At 39.1% G+C, this 18,886-nt stretch overlaps 1 protein-coding gene across 4 annotated transcripts in view; it reads right to left on the bottom strand.

The window, feature by feature from the left end:
* The window catches only part of LOC109935652 (centromere protein J), a 71,103-nt gene that overhangs the window by 43,901 nt on the left and 8,316 nt on the right, over window positions 1–18,886 (bottom strand). For 2 of the 4 annotated variants that reach the window (XM_048598280.1, XM_048598278.1), the window contains exons 2-7: window positions 17,589–17,630; window positions 12,321–12,810; window positions 10,699–10,822; window positions 5,624–5,722; window positions 3,025–3,190; window positions 1,360–1,477 (exon numbers count right to left, since the gene is read on the bottom strand). In XM_048598280.1, coding sequence (XP_048454237.1) covers window positions 1,360–1,477; window positions 3,025–3,190; window positions 5,624–5,722; window positions 10,699–10,822; window positions 12,321–12,758 — 945 coding nt within the window. In that variant the 5' untranslated portion in view covers window positions 12,759–12,810; window positions 17,589–17,630. The remainder of the gene's footprint in view (window positions 1–1,359; window positions 1,478–3,024; window positions 3,191–5,623; window positions 5,723–10,698; window positions 10,823–12,320; window positions 12,811–17,588; window positions 17,631–18,886) is intronic. The other 2 variants (XM_048598281.1, XM_048598279.1) reach the window with 2 other exon arrangements.

The following is an 18,886-nucleotide window of genomic DNA, read 5'->3' as shown; positions in this document are numbered from 1 at the left end:
GGGGGGAGTAGAATTGGGAAGGAGAAGACGGAGCAACAGGAGGGTTGGGGAGCGAGAAAGGGACGGGGTGGGTGAGAGAGGGTGCCTCCCTGCTGCTACACCCTCTTTGTAGCCCATCCCACCATGACCATGGCTCCTGGATCGATTCTCTCCCTCTCCCGCCCCTAAATCCCGGTTCTCCCCCCATCTTCCAATTCTATCTTTCCTCGCCCAACCCCCCAGCCCTATCCATTCTCTCCCTTGCCCACCAGCACCGTTCACCCTGTCCTCCCCAGTATCCATTCTCTCCCCACACTGACCACCAGCTCCCTCCATTCTCCTCCACCCAATGGCATCACCACCACTCCCATCAATTGTCCACCGACACCATCAGCCCCATCTGATTCCAGATTCCACGTTGTACCTGTTTTGTGCACACATGGAATATGGACTTTGCTATGATGCAATGATGTAGAGGGATTGAAACCGTAGGCATGCAAGTTTTTAAGTGGATGCCAACATGCGTCCCCACAGTTCCAGTGTCATTAGACACTGCCTGAGTACTTGGTCTGCTCCCTTGTTTTCCGCAGCCTTTGATTTTTGATATCATGAGTGCACCCCTGGTAGACAGGTATTTATTTGGGTGATTGGGTGTTTTGGTAGTAGGCGTTTTAGATTATTAAAAAAAAAGAGCTGGGGTTTATGACCCTGGTGAGCAGCTTTGGTGATCATTAATTGTGTATTTTTGTTAATTTGGTGTGGGCTGATATATAATAGGAGCCAGGTTGTTCCCCAGTAGGAACTTCTAGACACGGAAAATGTACAGAAGCGAAAGGTGGAAACTGGTGTTTGTGATAAACAATAGATTCACAATAAAACCCTTGTAAATCTTTGAAAAAAGAAATGTATGGATATTGGTCTATCAAATGACAGACTTCACAGAGAACTCCCCCACTCTTCTTGGGAATAGTGTTCCACAATCTTTGTGTAGCTAAGGGCAGTTGAGGCTTCAGTTTAGTCACTCATTTGAAAGATAACACCTGTCACAGTACTGACTGAAATATCAGTCTTAATTTTGTGCTTGAATCTCTGGAGTGAATTTTGATCCAATGCAATGGCAGAACAGCAACCTTCTGTGCCATAAACAATACTAAGTTTCTAATCTACAACCTCTGGTACTGAAATGAAGAATGCAGACAGCTTCCCAATGGAGTCATTTTGAAATCTGACGAATAATCAGAAAATTAATTTGAATAACTTAAGTAGTAGCAAATGATTTCTAATTTTTCTACTAATTTTATGGCATGAAATGCTGTTTCACAAATCTCAAATTGAATGTTTACCTTAATGCATTTTACATTGACTGTTCCAAACACAAACCTGTGACTGATTCAATTTAAGTTGCTGTTGTTTCAACCTCTCTTCTTCCAGTTGCATCTGTTTCTCCAAGTACTCTTCATAAGTTTCCTTCCGTATATCTAGTCCCGGTTTAATTGGTCTATGAAAAATATTAACAAGAGCATTTTTTTGGAATTCCTCCAGTTTAAAATCACAGTTCAATAATCTTTGCAGTTTACATATCTGCCTGTAGATATAAAACATTTTAAATAAGATATCAATATAAAATTGTCATATATATTTTCATTAACATTTCAATCCACCACAAACACATACAATTGTTTTAGATTGTGCAATTTTATTAACATAATATTTTATAACTTACGATTTTGCCAATCATTTGTTAGTATGGGTAATTAAAGTAACAAGCCAGAAGCTAGGAATACTGCGGCGAGTAAATCACTTCATGACTCCTCAAAGCCTGTCCACCATCTAAGGCGCAAGTCAGGAGTGTGATGGAATACTCCCCACTTGCCTAGATGACAGCAGCCCCAACAACCCTCAAGAAGCTTGCTACCATCCAGGACAAAGCAGCCCGCTTGATTGGCACTACATCCACAAGCATCCACTCCCTCCAGCACCGACACTCAGTAGCAGCAGTGTGTACTGTCTACAAGATGCACTGCAGAAATTCAAAAGATCCTCAGACAGCACCTTCCAAACCCACAACCACTTCCATCCAGAAGGACAAGGGCAGCAGACATATGGGAACATCACCACCTCCAAGTTCCCCTCCAAGCCACTCACTACCCTGACTTGGAAATATATTGCTGTTCCTTCACTGTCACCGGGTCAAAATCGTGGAATTCCTTCCCTACAGCAGGTGGACTGCAGCAGTTCAAGAAGGCAGCTCACCACCACCTTCTCAAGGGCCATTAGGGCTGGGCAAGAAATGCTGGCCAGCCAGTGACACCTACATCCCACAAACGAATAGGAAAAAAAAAACTCTATTTGATATACAGGCAGTTCCCCAAGTTGTGAAGAGGTTCCGTTGTGGAGTCTGTTCGCAAGTCGATTTGTACGCAAGTTGGAACACTTTGTAGGACAATGTAAAGTTGCTGTTCACAAGTCCAAGAAACATCCAAGATAACAAGGTGTAGAGCTGGATGAACACAGCAGGCCAAGCAGCATCAGAGGAGCAGAAAAGCTGACGTTTCGGGTCTGAACCCTTCTTCAGAAAATGTTGGCAGATATGTAAACTGCAAAGATTATTGAACTGTGATTAAACTAGAGGAATTCCAAAAAAAAAAACAAAAAATGCTCGTTAACATTTTTCATAGACCAATTAAACCCGGACTAAATATAAGGAAGGACACTTATGAAGAGTACTTGGAGAAACAAATGCAAATGGAAGAAGAGAGGTTGAAACAGAAAATTTTCTGAAGGGTCCAGACCCGAAACGTCAGCTTTCCTGCTCCTCTGATGCTGCTTGGCCCGCTGTGTTCATCCAGCTCTACACCTTGTTATCTCAGATTCTCCAGCATCGGCAGTTACTACTATCTCTCCCCCAAGAAATATCTGTATGTCATGCCTTTAAAATTACACCCCTATATGGGATGACATTGTTAAGCACAAGCCTTCATAAGTCAGATTTGCATAAATCAAGGAGCCCTGTGTTCATTATGCGAGTTCCAACCTTTCATTTACCTTTCCTCCAAAGCTGTAAAAGATAGAGGATCTTTATGATCATGCTTTTCAGATGGAGATGGAAGGAAAGATGTACTTGTACAATCTTTATTTCCTTGATGTGTGTCTGAAGGTTCGCCTGAAAATGAACATCCTGAATTTGCTTCATCCTGGACTTTGCTTTCACCTACAAAAGATTTTTGTTTTCAAAAATTAGAAAGGCACATATTTTGTAGATACTCGCAATACTAACTTTGTATCCTGTACTTAACAATATTTGTACTGTCAGGGCTGAAATACAGTACTGTCAGACTTCATTTGCAAAATTTTTGAACTATTTCATGAGCTAATGTCATATAAAGAACTTGCATTTGTAAAACATCATACCTCTCAAATATCCAAAAAAAATTACATTGTTTTATGCAAATAAGTATGGGAGCCAAGTAATGCACAAGATCCCACAAACTACAAAAATGTCATTTGTCCATTTATGATCCTATTTGAAGAAGGATTTTTTAAAAATTCATTCAGGAAATATGGGCATCACTGACTGGGTCAGCATTTATGCCCATTCATCGTTCTCCTTGAAAAGATGGTGGTGAGCTGCCTTCTTGAACCACTGCAGGCCGTTTGATTTAGATACATCCAGAATGCTACTGGGGAAGGAATTCGAGGATTTTGACCCAACAACACCAAAAGGAACAGCAAAATGTATTTCTAAGTCATGATGATGAGTAGCTTGGAGAGGAATTTGCAGGTGGTAGCATTCCCATGCATTTGCTGACATTGTCCTTTGATAGGGTATTGGTCAAGGGTTTAGAAGGCGCTGTCCAACAACCCTTGATGAATTTCTGCAATGCGTCGTGCAAATGAAACACACAGATGTTAGTGTGTGTTAGTGCTGGAGGAGGTGAATGTTTGAGAATGGGATGCCAATGAATTGGGCTGCCTTGTCCTGGAAGGTGTCCAGCTTGTTGAATGTTGTTGGAGCTACACTTATCCGGGCAAGCGAGGAGTATTCCATCACACTCCTGACCCATGCCTTACAGACTGACTTTGAGGAGTCAGATGGTATATTACTCACTCTCTTGTTGGAGACAGTAATTGCCAGGAACTTGCAAGATGGGGATGTTACTTGGCAATTACTAGTAAAGCCTAGATATTGTCCAAGTCTTGCTTCAAACATGGAGTGCTTTAGTATGTATGGGGTCATGGATGGTAGTGAACATTGTGCAGTCGTCAGAAAACATTCTCACTTCATGATGGTGTTTGACCATCTGTTTGACCTACAGTGAGAGAGCGCTGAGAGCAAGAGACCACTACCAAATGCATCTTCTCCTCCTCATTAGTATTAGCATTTTGCAGGGTTCATTGCCTCCATTACACTCTGGTCCACTCTTCCAAAGTCCCTAACACATCCATTACTCTGCCATAGGGAATTGCTTGCAATCACAGAAGATGTACCACTTGCCCATTCACCTCCTCCCTCCTCACTTTACATTTTACTTGTACTTGTTTTGATCTAGTCTACTGTATTTGCTGATCAATAGTCTCCTTTAGACCAAATAGAGACCAGGTGACCATTTTGTGGAACACCTTTGCTCCAGCTCTAAGAATTACACCAACCTTACCATTGCTTGCTATTTCAATAAACCACCTTGCTTCCACACTAGTATTTCTGTCCTTTACAATCTAAAAATGTCACAAATATGTTCAACACTAGCTGGAGGAACAGCACCCCTTTTTCCTGTTCATACACTTTACAGCTTCTAGGATTCATTACTGACGTGCACAACTTCAGAATATGACCTCTACACTCAATTTTCTTCTGTCCACACCCTTCCCCAGGAGGTATCTCGTTTGTAACATATTGGCTTTGCTCTCAGCAGAGCGGAACCATTTTTTCCTTTTCACTTGAACATTTACACCTGTTATACAAATAACCTGTTTCCTCTACTACCATTACTACTGCCTTTTTTCTTTGGTCTGAGCATCCTCACAGTCTGTTCCACTAACACCTCTACCCCATCTGTCAACTGCAGGAAAAAAAAAATCACCATTTTCCAGTTTCCTTCAGTTCCAAAGAGGGATACCAGATTTGAAACATTAACTCGGTTTCTCTCTTCACAGAAGCTGCCCAACCTGCTCAATGTCTCCAGCACTTTGTTTTTATCCCTAGTTCGTTACCTGGGTTTCTGAATTACTAGCCCAGTAAGATTATCACTGTACCATTGTTTTGCTGCTGTGGGCAGGAAACCAGCAAAACTCTGCACTTCTTCTAAATAATGTCACATGATAGTTAATGACCAGAATGGCAGAGTTACACAATGTTACAGCCCCTCAGTACTGAACAGAAGTGGTCAGTTTAGATCACATAAACAAGTTTGTAATCTGCAGTCTTCTGAATCAGATGTGTGAACAAACAACTGAACAAAACTGACACTTGGAAATGTTGTTCTTTGGCAACATCCAATTAATTTCTGATGCAACAGTAGCTTCAATACTATTTCACCTCTGAATATATTTATATTAATATATATTTATAGCACAGCTATTTCTCATATCTGTAGAAATATTCCAAAGTGAAATTGTCATGCAAGTTACTGCTTTATTTGTTTACCTTCAAGGACATCATTGTCATGTTTAGTATGCCGTTCTCTTTGCTTGACAGCATTAACAAGATATTGTTTTTCTGTATTTTGCAATTTACTTAAAGTTCCTGGAAAAGAGAACGCAGGAGGAAGATTTAAAAATTCAAAGACAACTTTCTCAACAGTAACGACTTGACAAAAGTTACAAGTGTAACTACCCTTACCAAAATAATGATAACAAACATGACACCCAGCTGCATGGAATATGACAGACATTAAAGAAGCTGAATTATGCATGGTTATTTCACAGGTTATTTCAGCTGAATATTTTTTATTATTGCAGCTCCCTAGGAAAACGCCAGTGATATTAAGCCAATCTTCCTTACATTTATCAATTCCAGACATGACCAGCAGAATTCAAAACTTCATCTGTGGATCAATAAAACAAGTCACACACCATAACTGGACAATCTAGAACGTTAGTGTTTAACAAATTTGATAAAAGGTCTCTGTAAGGCTTCTCTTCCAATTCAATTCATCCAGGGGCTGAGCGTTTTTCAATGACAGAACAATCACATACTGCTGACAGATGCAGAGTTGCGCATCAGGACCAACTGCAGCACATAGTAAAATGATTTATGTTCATAACAACTTGCAGAAGCTGAAGAAGAACTTGGTATCTGTAGTCCTGGCCTAGTGGATCCATTCCAGAGGATAGATACAAATTCAAAAAAAAAACATTTGACATGGAGAGATTTTCAAATAGTACTTTCCAGTGTACATTCTCCTAAGATTCCACTGTTGGTTCCCATTCTCCAAGTTTCAGCCATGCTCACAATTAAGTCAAGAGACAAGGAATCAATTTCAGGGGAGGTGATGGCCTAGTAGTATTATTGCTAGACTGTTAATCTAGAGGTAACATCTGGGGATCCAGGTTCAAATCCTGCCAAGGCAGATAGTGGAATTTAGTTGTGATATCAAAAAAAAAAACTGGAATTAGGAGTCTAATGGTTACCATGAAACAATTGATTTTTGGAAAATCCTATCTGATTCATTAATGTCCTTTAGGGAAGGAAACTGCTATCCTTACCTGGTCTGGTGTACATGTGACTCCAGACCCATAGCGAAATGGTGGACTCTTAACTGCCCTCTTGGCAGTTATGGACATTAAATGCTGGCCTAGCCTGTGATGTTCACATTCTGCAAACAAATGAAAAAAAATGAACAAGGTGGAGTAGGAATGATGGCAATTGGCCATTATATTCAGAATCATGTAATCTTGTTCAAAACGTAGGCAATGCCTTGAGCAGAGTCAATTTGCCCGTTTTAAAAATTTAAACAAGTTTGGCAGTTAACTTTCAATTATCATGGTAGCATATCTACCAATCAATCAGCATATTCTTCTCATACAGTAAAAATGTTGTTTTCCTTTTACTTTGATATTTCTTGCAAATTATCCTAATGAATGCAAGATAAAAAGTTTTAACAAAATGTGTCATTTTCAGCAATATTATAATTCAGTACTATTTAATATATTACTTCTGTTTATGGCACAGGTGAAAGCTGATGGCATTTAAAGATGAGAGCATGCAAACTGATTACTGAAAATGTCTAGTTCTTCTCATACCATTCTCCTTGTTGCTCCCACAGTTGTGCATTTATAAATGAATTCTAGACTACTTTTAATATTGTTGCATCTCAACTTGCTAAGGTAATGCATTGTAATCTCCAACTCAGCCCCATATCTAACAATTCATGAGGCAAAACATGTGCTTATCTCTATTTCCGTAGTTTTTGCTGGAACAGGTCACCAGCCAATCATGACTGGCTAAGACAGCTCTCAATCTTACCATCTACCTTGGGTGTATTGGAACAATTTACAGGTTGATAATTAATGTTTGGCCATGTTATGAACGCATCTTCCACGGACATCAAGTCCTGGTGCAAACTTGGACCTTCTGGTTGAAGGGCAAGGGCACTACCAACTGTGCAACAAAATCATCTCAAAAGCTTTATCAGAACTAAAAAGAATAACTTGAATCTGCAAATAGTGGCCATTAGAAAAACAAAGTTAATAGCTTGGTTAAATCAAAGTTAAAAAAAAAAAGAGGAATTCCAAAATAAAAGCACTGTATGGGCTAATTATTTGGCATTACTACAAAAACAACATACTACATTGTAGTCAATTTTGTATAAGCACAAGTATAATAAAAAGACAAATGACCGAGTAGCAATTTTATAATTGGAAAGCACTTGCATTGATCTGTGCTCTGCACAAAGAGGAAAAGAAATTATGCAACATAATAATTCATAAATTTATGCATCATATTAAAAACCTCATGTTTGTAAACAATCTCTGTATACACCACCTAATATCCTATTGTCATATTTTTTACACCTACTTTATTCCTTTGTAAATTGCTACAGTTAATTACATTTGAATTTTGCCTATATAAACTTGCATATGTGCCATCTGGTCACATGTTAGACATAATTCTAATCTATTATCAGCTTCACATTTTTTCTTGTCAAAGTTTCAGGTTTTCATTTGTTTTCACAGATCCATTTTTCCTCAGTATTGCTGAAAAAAAAGAGATATGTTGTTGAGGCTTTTTGTCTAACACTCACTCATCATGACAGATGCAAGAACGTAAAATTACAAAGGGAGTAACAATTTCTGCTACATGATAAAAAAAAATGCTTTTTGATTTGAAAAGTTGACACTGATATGTTGAGCTGCTGTCATGAAGTATTCGCCAGAGAAATACTGTTCCCCATGCTTTTTTTAAAAATTTGCTCAGAGGATGTGGATGTCACTGATTGGGCCAACATTTATGGCCCATTCCTAGTTGCCCTTGAGAAAGTACAGGTGGGATGCCTTTTTGGACTGCTACAGTCCATGTAGTGTAGGTAGACCCACTATACCATTAGGAAGGGAATTCCAGACCTTTAAAAAAAGCAGACTGAAGGAACAGCAACATTCAGAATTGCAAGGAGTCAGGATGGTGAGCAGTTTGGGGAAGAGCTTGCAGTTGGTGTTCCCACGTATCTGCTGTCCTTGTCCTTCTAGATGGAAGTGGCTGGATTGCAGAGCTTAGATCTAATGTTGGTTGTGGAATTGCTTAGATGTGTTTATCACTTGCTGCTTACACTGTTTGACACACAAGGAGCCCTGTTGTGTAGCTTCACCAAGTTGACATCTCAGTAGAAATGCCTGGGGATGTACCTTTTTCCTGAGAGGACAGGTCCATGCTTATGAATATGTTGCTTCTAACAAGAATAAATTAACCACATCACAAGCCTGACTGATAATATTATGTTGCTTGCTTGATCACATTATTCTTAGCTCACTGATTTCTCTACATTTGCTGTCCAATTTCAGAATCACATCCAACGATAGATATTATAACTTGAGGTTTGCAAGCATGGGCTAGTCGAGTAAGGTCAGTTATTTGCCTATTGTGAGTAGCTGAAGAGAAGCTCATTTAATATGATCTGCCAGCAATTAGAATGTGCAGCTTAGGTATCTGGCATCACAGAAACAGGGAACATCAGATGTATTACCAATTTTTGAAGTAGGAAGAATGCCTTTTTTGGCTTGATGGCAGCATCCTGCTTGCACCATGTGTACTAATACTGCATAGTTACGTTTGAAATAGTTTGCTTCACTTTCAGCGACACTCATTTCCTTTTAGATTTTTTGCATTATAATTTGAACTTCATTTTAATTTAATTACTGTAACCTTCTGCACCATATAGCCTATTCTGGCCGCCATGTTTCTAAATTCTGCAATTTTTTTTAGAATAACCTCTGTTCCTTTTCCTTCCATTGATACTGCATATTAGCACTATGAAACATCTTTCACTGCAGGTTTTTGCATGACACACTTCTAATGACCGTTTTCTCACCCTAATGCCTAGGGCCAGATGACACATTGGTACAACTGTCTTGATACAATGGAGTTACCAGATCTGGTATAGAATATTCCTCAAATCAAACCAGGTAGAATAGATTCCACGTCATTCAAGCACTTCACAAAGCTCAGGTTATGTTCAATCACATGGTTCAGGGTTAAATCAGGGCCTCAGTGTAAACATTTCACCTGTAATATGATATATCTGTCAATGCTACACTGGAGTATCAGCTCTGACTTTTCTAAGATCAAAAATACTAAATAGAAAGATTTATAGATGAGCAATGCTTCAGAAACTTTCGATAACATTTCAATGGTATCAACCAGATGAAGACAATCAAGTAAGTATTCAGCAAAACATTAGTACAAATAATATTAAAAGTTTTCGTTCAAATTCATAGAAGTTTTAAAACAATAAAAGTGGCAGATTTTAAAAATAATAAATAAAACTAACACCAAACCAAATTCAATTCACCAACTCCCACATCAAGGAAGCCAGTATCAATCTTCAGAAAAAGAAAAGGCTGCCTGACTTCTGGGGGAAAATAAAGACTGGTCAGACTCCAGAGAACCTTTCTTTGGCTTCCTAGTGAGGATGGTCTAGTACGGGTACAATGCTAAATGTTATTTGACACTGCTTACAATCTAGCAGCAACAGAATTAACAGGCCTAACGAAACAGGCTAATATAGTTATAACAATCCAGCAGATACCATACTCGTTATTCTGTGCAACTTACTTATTGTTCAACAGTTTTCAATAAATAATTAAACAAGTTAATGGTACAACGATTTTTAAAATTTTGTTGCATTAGTACAATACTGGCAATGGACATGATGAGCTAAATGACTACCCATTTTGTAACCATTTGCTTTGAATTATTTACTTTTCCTATATTAAATGCGTGCATACAATGGTTTTAGAGGGTCTCTTTCAATCTCTTCTACTACACACAATGGCTCTTGAATCTTATTTTCTATCATTTCAAATAATGCTTGAAAGTTAGTTTTCTCTGTGCAGTCATATATATTTTGATAACTGCAAATTCCAGTGTTAGTTACAAAAATATTGAGAACCAAAGCAAAGCAATCAAAATGACATGCTGTTTTCAAACAGACATTTTCAGTAATAGAATGTTTGCTATTGACCAAAATAAAAAGCAAAAAATATTTAACATGCAAACTTCTTTACCCGAAAATCCTTGTTGCGTACCAATAAGACCAAGTAGTGTCTGTTGTTCGTGCACCAGTCGCTGAAGCTGCTCCTGATGCTGCTTCTTTAGTTGCTCTTGTCTTTCATGTTGCCACTCTCTTAACTACAAAAGGAATTATATGATTAATGCCCAATTATCTTAGTTTCATATTTCAAAAGCTACAAAGTTTAAGTTGTCTTTTTTTTAAGATAAAGATTTCAACCACTGATTGTTGACAATCTTAAATAAGGAAGGTTTGACATAGATAGTCTATAACAAGAAAGTGTACGAGATCACCAAAGTAGACCACATGGGATTAGTGCAAGTTAAAAGGCAGAAAACATTTTTAAAAAAAGGACAAAACAACTACCTACTCAAGACACAAATACTTTAATTGTTGACTATTGATGATATTTGTTAACTAACAATAAAAGGAACATTTATGCCTTGCTACATCTTCATTCCTTTCCTTTTACACAGAAACTGACTAAAAAGAGGAAATTGTAAGTTTTTTTGCTTTGTTTTCCTTTTCTACGGTGACAAGTTGCTTCAACAACCAGAGTTCATATTTTCACTGTGAAAGCATACACTTTGATGATCACTGAAAATGATTACAATTCCAAAAGTACCTTACAGCAATGCTTTTGAAGTATAATTAAAGTATGGGAAACATGATAGCCAACTTTGAGATATTCATGACAAGAAAAAAAAACAAACAAACAAACAAACATTTACTCTATTCGGTTGGTACTAGTTGAGGAATACATATCTGGACACTCGTGAGAACTTCCATGTCATTTTTCCAATAGAAATGCAAAATCTTTCACTTCTATGTCAGACAGATAAGGCCAGAGGGCATAATCTCAGAGTAAGGGGTTGACCAGTTAAGACAAAGATGAGCAGTAATTATTTTCTTTCAGAGGGCAGTGTATCCATGGAATTCTTTACTGCAGAGGGCTGTCAAGGCTGTGTCGTTAGGTATATTAAAAGCTAAGACACACAGATTTTCAATCAATAAAGGGAATTAAGAGTTATGGGTAAAAGACAGGAAAGTGGAGTTGAGGATTATCGGGTCAGCCATGATCTCACTCAATGGTGGACCAGACTTGATGAGCTGTATGACTTTCTTCTGCTCTACGTCTTATGTCATCTTCAAAAAAAAAAAAAAAAATGCTGCACTGTCAAAATGAATGAAACAATGTCTCAGGACTGCACTGAAATATCTGCTGCGATTGGGTGCTCAAATCTCTGGAGAGGGTCTTGAAACCACAACTTTCTGATTTGAGTGCTGCCATAAAATGTATGCAGGCACCTCAATGGAGACTGGATTTTTTTTTTTGAAAGAGCATGAGGAATAGGAGCTGGCAAAATGGCAGGAAATAAACACACCGTTGTATGAAATCATAAAGAAGAACACATTGAAAAGCAAGCAATACCATAGTTTGAAATTTCCTTTTCTTAAATTATAAATAAAAATGACAATAGTTACTTTTTTAAATATAATAGTTACAGAAAATCTTTATTGCCTGTTAAACTTTGGATTTTCGCTGTTGTCTTCTAACATATTAGCTACCTTTGTAAAATGTGCAGGAGGAAGGAAACAAATCTTTATTGTACAGACCTGTTCAAGTCTTTGCATGACAGCATTATCACATGCAGTCTTTTCTTCAATGTGCTTCACTGCTTCATTATTACAGGACAATAAGCCACTTGGGGACAAAGAAGTGTGCTGTATTACATTTGAATGAAGATCTGAAGTCAATGAACCATTGATATCAAAAGCAGTTTGTAGCTTTCCATTTGGTGGGTCTACATTCAAAATAGGCTCATCATGAAGAGAGTCTATGCTGATGCAACTGCTGTCGTTTGAGAACTGAAGTGGAATAAACTGAGCACTAAATGAGTCGTTTACACTTCTACATTCCGGAGTTGAGTTAGTACCATTGAAACAAAAAGGAGCATTCAATATCACCCCTGCACGAGCAACATCCGTTGTCCATTCAGTCAAGAAATGCTGTCCTTGGTTGTTAATCATTGCAGACATATTCAAATTGTCCATCAAATTGTTTTGATCATAGGAATTGTTTTGGTGTCCCAAGCATTTCACAATTCTGTAAAAAAAAAGTTATTTATCTGCAAAAGTCAGAAAAATCACTTCTCTTAAATTCAGAATTAAGTTAAAATATAGACTAAATACCTCCAAGAGGTATTTCACCCGTAAGAAGCTCAGTCATAAAAATTATAGACTTGTTTAGGTTAGCTTTATAAAACATCAGTGTTTCGTTTTCTTCATCTCTACTCCATACTTAGTTACCTTGTCCAAGATGAAGGCTAGCCCCCAAGGATCAGGGAGACTGACTGCTCTGAATAGAAGATGTTATGATAAATGCACTGTTGGAATCATAATATAAGGCAAAATAGACGGTTGGAGAGAATCATATGAAATTCTTCAAGATCTACCTGACTCATATGGCTTTGTTACCATGGAGACCACCAGATCCAGGATAAGACTGAATGAGAACAGAATGCAAAATATGCATATCTGAAGGCAGGAGCAGCTGAGAAAACTGTGGTTAGACTTTCAATCTCCAGGGTTTTGGAAGAATGCAATGTACAGTTGGTGTTGCTTTTAGTTTGTTACAGAAAAGGTCTGAAAAAAAAATTTATTAAAAACTTGCCTGACAAAAGTGCAAGTCAGTCACTGGGAATTCAAATAGCTTTCTGAATGTTTTAGCTTGCAATAAGGATTGTGACAAATTGTAAAAATCCAGATGGAGTCATACAGCATGAAACAGACTCTTTAGTCCAATTCACCTGCATTGACCAGACATCCTACTCCGACCTAGTCCCATTTGCCATCATTTGGCCCAAATCCCTCTAAACCCTTCTTATTCCAATCCTCATCCAGATGCCTCTTAAATACTGTTATTGTACCCATATCCACCACTTCCTCTAGCTGATCATTCTGTACATGCAGCACCCTCTGTGTGAAAAGGTTACCCCTCAAGTCTTTTATGAATCTTTCCCTCTCTCCTGAAACCTATGCTCTTCTAGTTTTGGACTCCTCCACCCTGAGAAAAAGACTTTGGCTATTCACCCTATCAATGTCCCTCATGATTTTATAAACCTTTATTAGGTCAACCCTCAACTTCCGACTCTCCAGGGAAAGAAGCTCCAGCCTACTCAGCCTCTCCCTATAACTCAAACCTTCCAGCGTCAAGGACATTTCAAAACAGTTGCAGGATATTGTCAAAAGGAGCGAGAAGCCAGAAGTTGTTGTACACATTGGAAAGAACGACAGTTAGGGAAAGGGTCGTGGCTTTGCAGAGTGAATATAAGATGTTAGATAGAAGATTAAAAAGCAGAACCTCAAAAGGTAGTAATCTCTTGTTTACTCTTGGTTCCATGTGCAAGTGAGAGTAGGAATAAGAAGACAGGGCAGATAAATCAATGGCTGAGGAGATAGTGCAGTGGGCATGGATTCAGATTTTTGGATCATTAGGATCTCTTCTGGTTCAGAAAAGACTTGTTCAAAAGGGACTGGTTTCACTAGAACCAGAAGGAGACCGATATCCTGGTAAAGAGATTTGCTAGTACTATTCGGGAACCTTTAAACTAATAAGGGTGTGTGTATGTGTGCATGTGCGCGCGCGCGCAAGTGCACGTGCATGGGGCAGGGGGTGGAGAAGATCCTAAGTAGAAGTGAGAAGAGAAGGAGATAGGAGGATGGTTCTGGATTAAAAAAGATCAAGTTATTTAGTTAAGGCAGGCAAAAGAAAGTCAGAACTCTGAATAATTAAATTGCATTTATTTCAATGCAAGGGGTCTTACAGGAAAGACTGACGAACTCAAGGCATGGATGGAACATGGGACTGGGACATCATAGCTATTACAGCAACATGGCTGAAGGAGGGACAGGACTGGCAGCTCAATGGGGTTTCGATGCTAGAGGAAGGATAGAAAGGGAGGCGAGAGAGGAGGGAGGGTGTCCTTTTTGATTAAGCAAAATATTACTGCTGTTCTTAGGATATTTCTGAAGGATTGTCCAGCGAAGCTATATGGGTGGAACTCAAATAAGAAAGGGGTGATCACCATGTTGGGATTGTACAAGTGTACTGGGGAACATGGACAAACAGACACCTAGGGGTTCAGATACATAGTTCTTTGAAAGTTGCGTCACGGGTAGACAAGGTAGTTAAAGTGGCATTTAGCATGCTTGCCTTCATTGCTCAGACTATTGATTATAGGAGTTGGGATGTTGGTGACGCCACTTTTGGAGTTCTATGTACACTTCTAGTTGCCCTGCTATAGGAAAGACATCATTAAATTGGAGAGTGTTCAGAAAAGATTTACTAGGATGTTGCTGGGACTGGAGAGTTTGAGTTATAAGGAAAGGCTGGTACTTTTCTCACTGGAGCGTAGGAAGTTGAGAGGTGACCTTACAGAGGCTTATAAAATCAAGAGGGGCATAGATAAGGGGAATAGCAAAAGGTCCTTTCCCTAGGATAGGGGAGTTCAAAGCTAGGGGACATACTTTTAACGAGAGAGGAGAAAGATTTAAAAGGGACCCGAGGAGCAACTTTTTCACAAAGGTGGTCCGTCCAGGGAATGAACTGCCAGAGGAAGTGGTAGATGCAGGTACAGTTACAACATTTAAAAGTCGTTCGGATAGGTACATGAATTGGGAAAGGTTTGGAAGGATATGAGCAAGTGGGATTGTTTAGTTTGGGAAACTTGGTTGGCATAGACAAGTTGGACCGAAGGGTCTGTTTCCGTGCTGTATGACTCTATAGTTTCTTCTGGACCAAACCAAAATTTAAATCATGGCAAGTAACTGAAAAGTTATAATATTTCTGCATTTAAACAGAAGGATGACAATGGCTGGCTGAGAATTCCTTGAATGTTGAAAAATCTGCAGCCATGAAAGAGAATGGACATCAGAAATTAAAATTGCAACAGGTTTGGTTAAGGACTGCGTTTACAAGTTAACAATACCCTGATATTCATGTTCTTCGCACAGCTAACCAAACAACTGCATAATTTTTGAATGCAGGACCTGGAAAAGCCATAAAACACTGACAAAATGAGAAAGAAGATCTGTAGCGACAAATCGGTAATAAAAACGAATGCTCATTTAGAAGAACATTGGAATTTCAAGAACTCAAACTGTACTTCAAATCCTACATGCCACACAAGATTGGATGTGATGGTTAAATCTAATAAAACTGTTAAGGCAGACTTTTAAACTAAGGAGGTCTGACTGCATGGGCTGTCAGATATTAGCTGAGTATTATCCACACTGAACGAAGTAAGCTGTCATTGAATTGACATGGATATATTTTGATATGGTGTTTAAATTATTACTATGGTTATTATCACTCAGAATTCAAACTTTTTTTAAAAAGTTCAAAGTGTGACACCATGACAGAGGATGGGGGAAGGATATTGCAGATAGTACATTGTGTGACAGTACTATGGCTTTAAGAGGTATATTTTGTCTTTTCTTTTCCTGAAGAAAGATTGAGATAGAGATGTTAAGCAGTCTGCTCCAAAGCCAACAAAGTGAACAGCTTGAAACTGGATATGGAAGCTCTTATTCCTTTCTCTGATACAGCAAAAAGCTGGGGTTCTCTTCCCGCTGCTAGAATTGCATGTGAGACAATCTATTTTACTGAATTTGCCTTTGCCAAGGATGTGTTTGTGCAATATTACTATACTGGAACAGTCAATTAGTAGTAGTTAAAATATATATTATGTTGTTAAGCATTGATAGTGTTACAGTTAACCCAATTATTTTAATTTTATTTTCTCTATTTTTACACTGCAGTTAAAATCAAAGTGTTGATGAGTGGCAAGGAAAATTCAAGCCACACAAGTGATGCAATGAGCCCCTCCCACAGGAGGGAATCTAACCATCTCCCCTTGAAATTGAATGGCATTACTATTGCTAAATCCCCACTATCACCGTCCTGGAGGTTACTATTGAGCAGAAACTGTACTGGACCAGTCGTATAAATACTGTAGCTATAACAGCAGTACAGTGGTTGGGCATTCTGCAGCCAGTAACTCATCTCTTGACTCCCCAAAGCTGCCCATTGCCCATTAGTTACAAGTTGAGAATGTGGTTAAATACTCTTTTCTTGCCTGGATGAGTGGGATACCTTGAAAGGGCCAAGGCAGTAAGTATATGGGAACACCTCTACATACAAGTCATCTCTCCAAGCCACACTCTTATCTCAACTTAGAACTATACAATTACTCCTTCACTACCTTGTCAGAAAATGCATTTTATATCAATAATTCTTGCTGCATAGACATGATTTCCTCAAATCACCCACCTTAAAATATATTCGCTAATTGCTACTGGATGCAGTTTGTTTCTATTCACTCTCATCATAATCCTGCAAGATTTTGAACACCTCCATAAAACTTCCCAAGGAGGACAAACACCAGAGGACAAATCTCTTCATATAATTGATATATAATTCATATTCATGTAATATACTTCACCTATTAACCATTCTAATAAATTTTCTCTGCATCCATTCCATTGTTTTCACGTCCTTCCTAAAGAGTTCACCCTAATACACCAGCAGAGCCCTGGTCTTTCATTAACACTACGCCTAACTTCCCTGCTTCTGTACTCCCTAGTTGTATTTATAAAGTCAATCATTTCTTATACCTTTATTTATAGATTCCTCAGCTTGTTCTGACCCCTTCAAAGATGCTTTCACCAGATCTCTCTTCCTGCACTATCTAGGCTGTAAGGATATACAAGGCTATGGGCCAAGTGCTGGAAAATGGGATTAGAATAGTTTCCCCCCTTCCCTCCAAATCGTTCAGCATTTGTATTCTTTCAAATCAATTTGTAGGATTCACCAATGCTTACCTCGGCTTTTGAAAAGGACCACGTGGGATGTTAGCACCTGACCTGAAACATGGAGGTAGAGTTCTGTCATTCCTGGCCTCTTGTAAGTGATTTCTTACCTATTTTGCTGTGGATGGCACTTGCTGTCATTACTTGATCTTGTCTACATGTGACACCAATCCCACAAACATGGTTAACTGTCAACTGCCGCGTGAAATGGCCTAGCAAGCCATTCAGTTCTATCAATCGCCACCAAGTCTCAACAAAGAAATGAAATGGATGGACCATCTGGCATCCACCTTGACACCAAAAATAATAACAGCAAAAACAAAAAGGCCTGGTGATGCTGAAAAGTGCTCCTTACTAACATCTGGGGGGGGCTAGTGCAAAAGTTTGAAGAGCTGTGTCACAGACTGCTGCAGTGAGAGTGACAACCCTTGATATCAAGGCTACATTTGACTAAGTGTGGCATCAAGGAGCCCTAGCAAAACTGAAATCCATGGGAGTCTCAAACCTGGCACATGGGAAGACAATTGTGATTGTTGGAGATCAGTCATCTTAGCTCCAGAACATCTCTGCAGGAGCTCCTTAGGGTAGATATTTATAACCAACATGTTCAGAGTTGCTATCACACGCCTCTGAAGCATTTGGGACCTGAACATGGACTTCCTAGTCTAAAGGTAGGGACATTACTACTGTGACACAAAAGCTTCAGGGGGCTGTCCCAGGCCCAATCATTTTCAGCTGCTTCAATGACCTTCGCTCCACCATTAAAGATTAGAAAAGGTGTGTTCGATGATTGCACAATGCTCAGCACCATTCCTGACTTCTCAGATGCTGAAGCAGTCCATGCCCAAATGCAGCAAGTCATGGGCAATATCCAGACTTGGACTAAGAAGTGACAAGTAACAGTCACACGATACAAAAGTAAGGCAATGACCATCTCCAATAAGAGAAAATCTAACCACCGTCCTCGACATTCAATGGTGTTGCCATCACTGAATCTCTCACTAACAACATTCCAGGGATTACCATTGACCAAAATTGAATTGGAGTCACCAGGTAAATAGTGACAACAAAAGCAGGTCAGAGGGTAGGAAGAGATAGATTCTCCAGCATCTACAGTTCCTATTAAGATAACAAGGTGTAGAGCTGGATGAACACAGCAGGCCAAGCAGCATCAGAGGAGCAGGAAGGCTGACGTTTCGGACCTAGACCCTTCTTCAGAAATGGGGGGAGGGGAAGGGGGTTCTGAAATAAATAGGGAGAGAGGGGGAGGCGGATAGAAGATGGATAGAGGAGAAGATAGGTGGAGAGGA

The sequence above is a fragment of the Rhincodon typus genome, chromosome 6, assembly GCF_021869965.1.
Source record: "Rhincodon typus isolate 14 chromosome 6, sRhiTyp1.1, whole genome shotgun sequence".
In the NCBI taxonomy this organism is placed as follows: domain Eukaryota; kingdom Metazoa; phylum Chordata; class Chondrichthyes; order Orectolobiformes; family Rhincodontidae; genus Rhincodon; species Rhincodon typus.
Note: the sequence above shows the minus strand (reverse complement) of the source record. Positions and strands in the feature narration are given on the sequence as shown.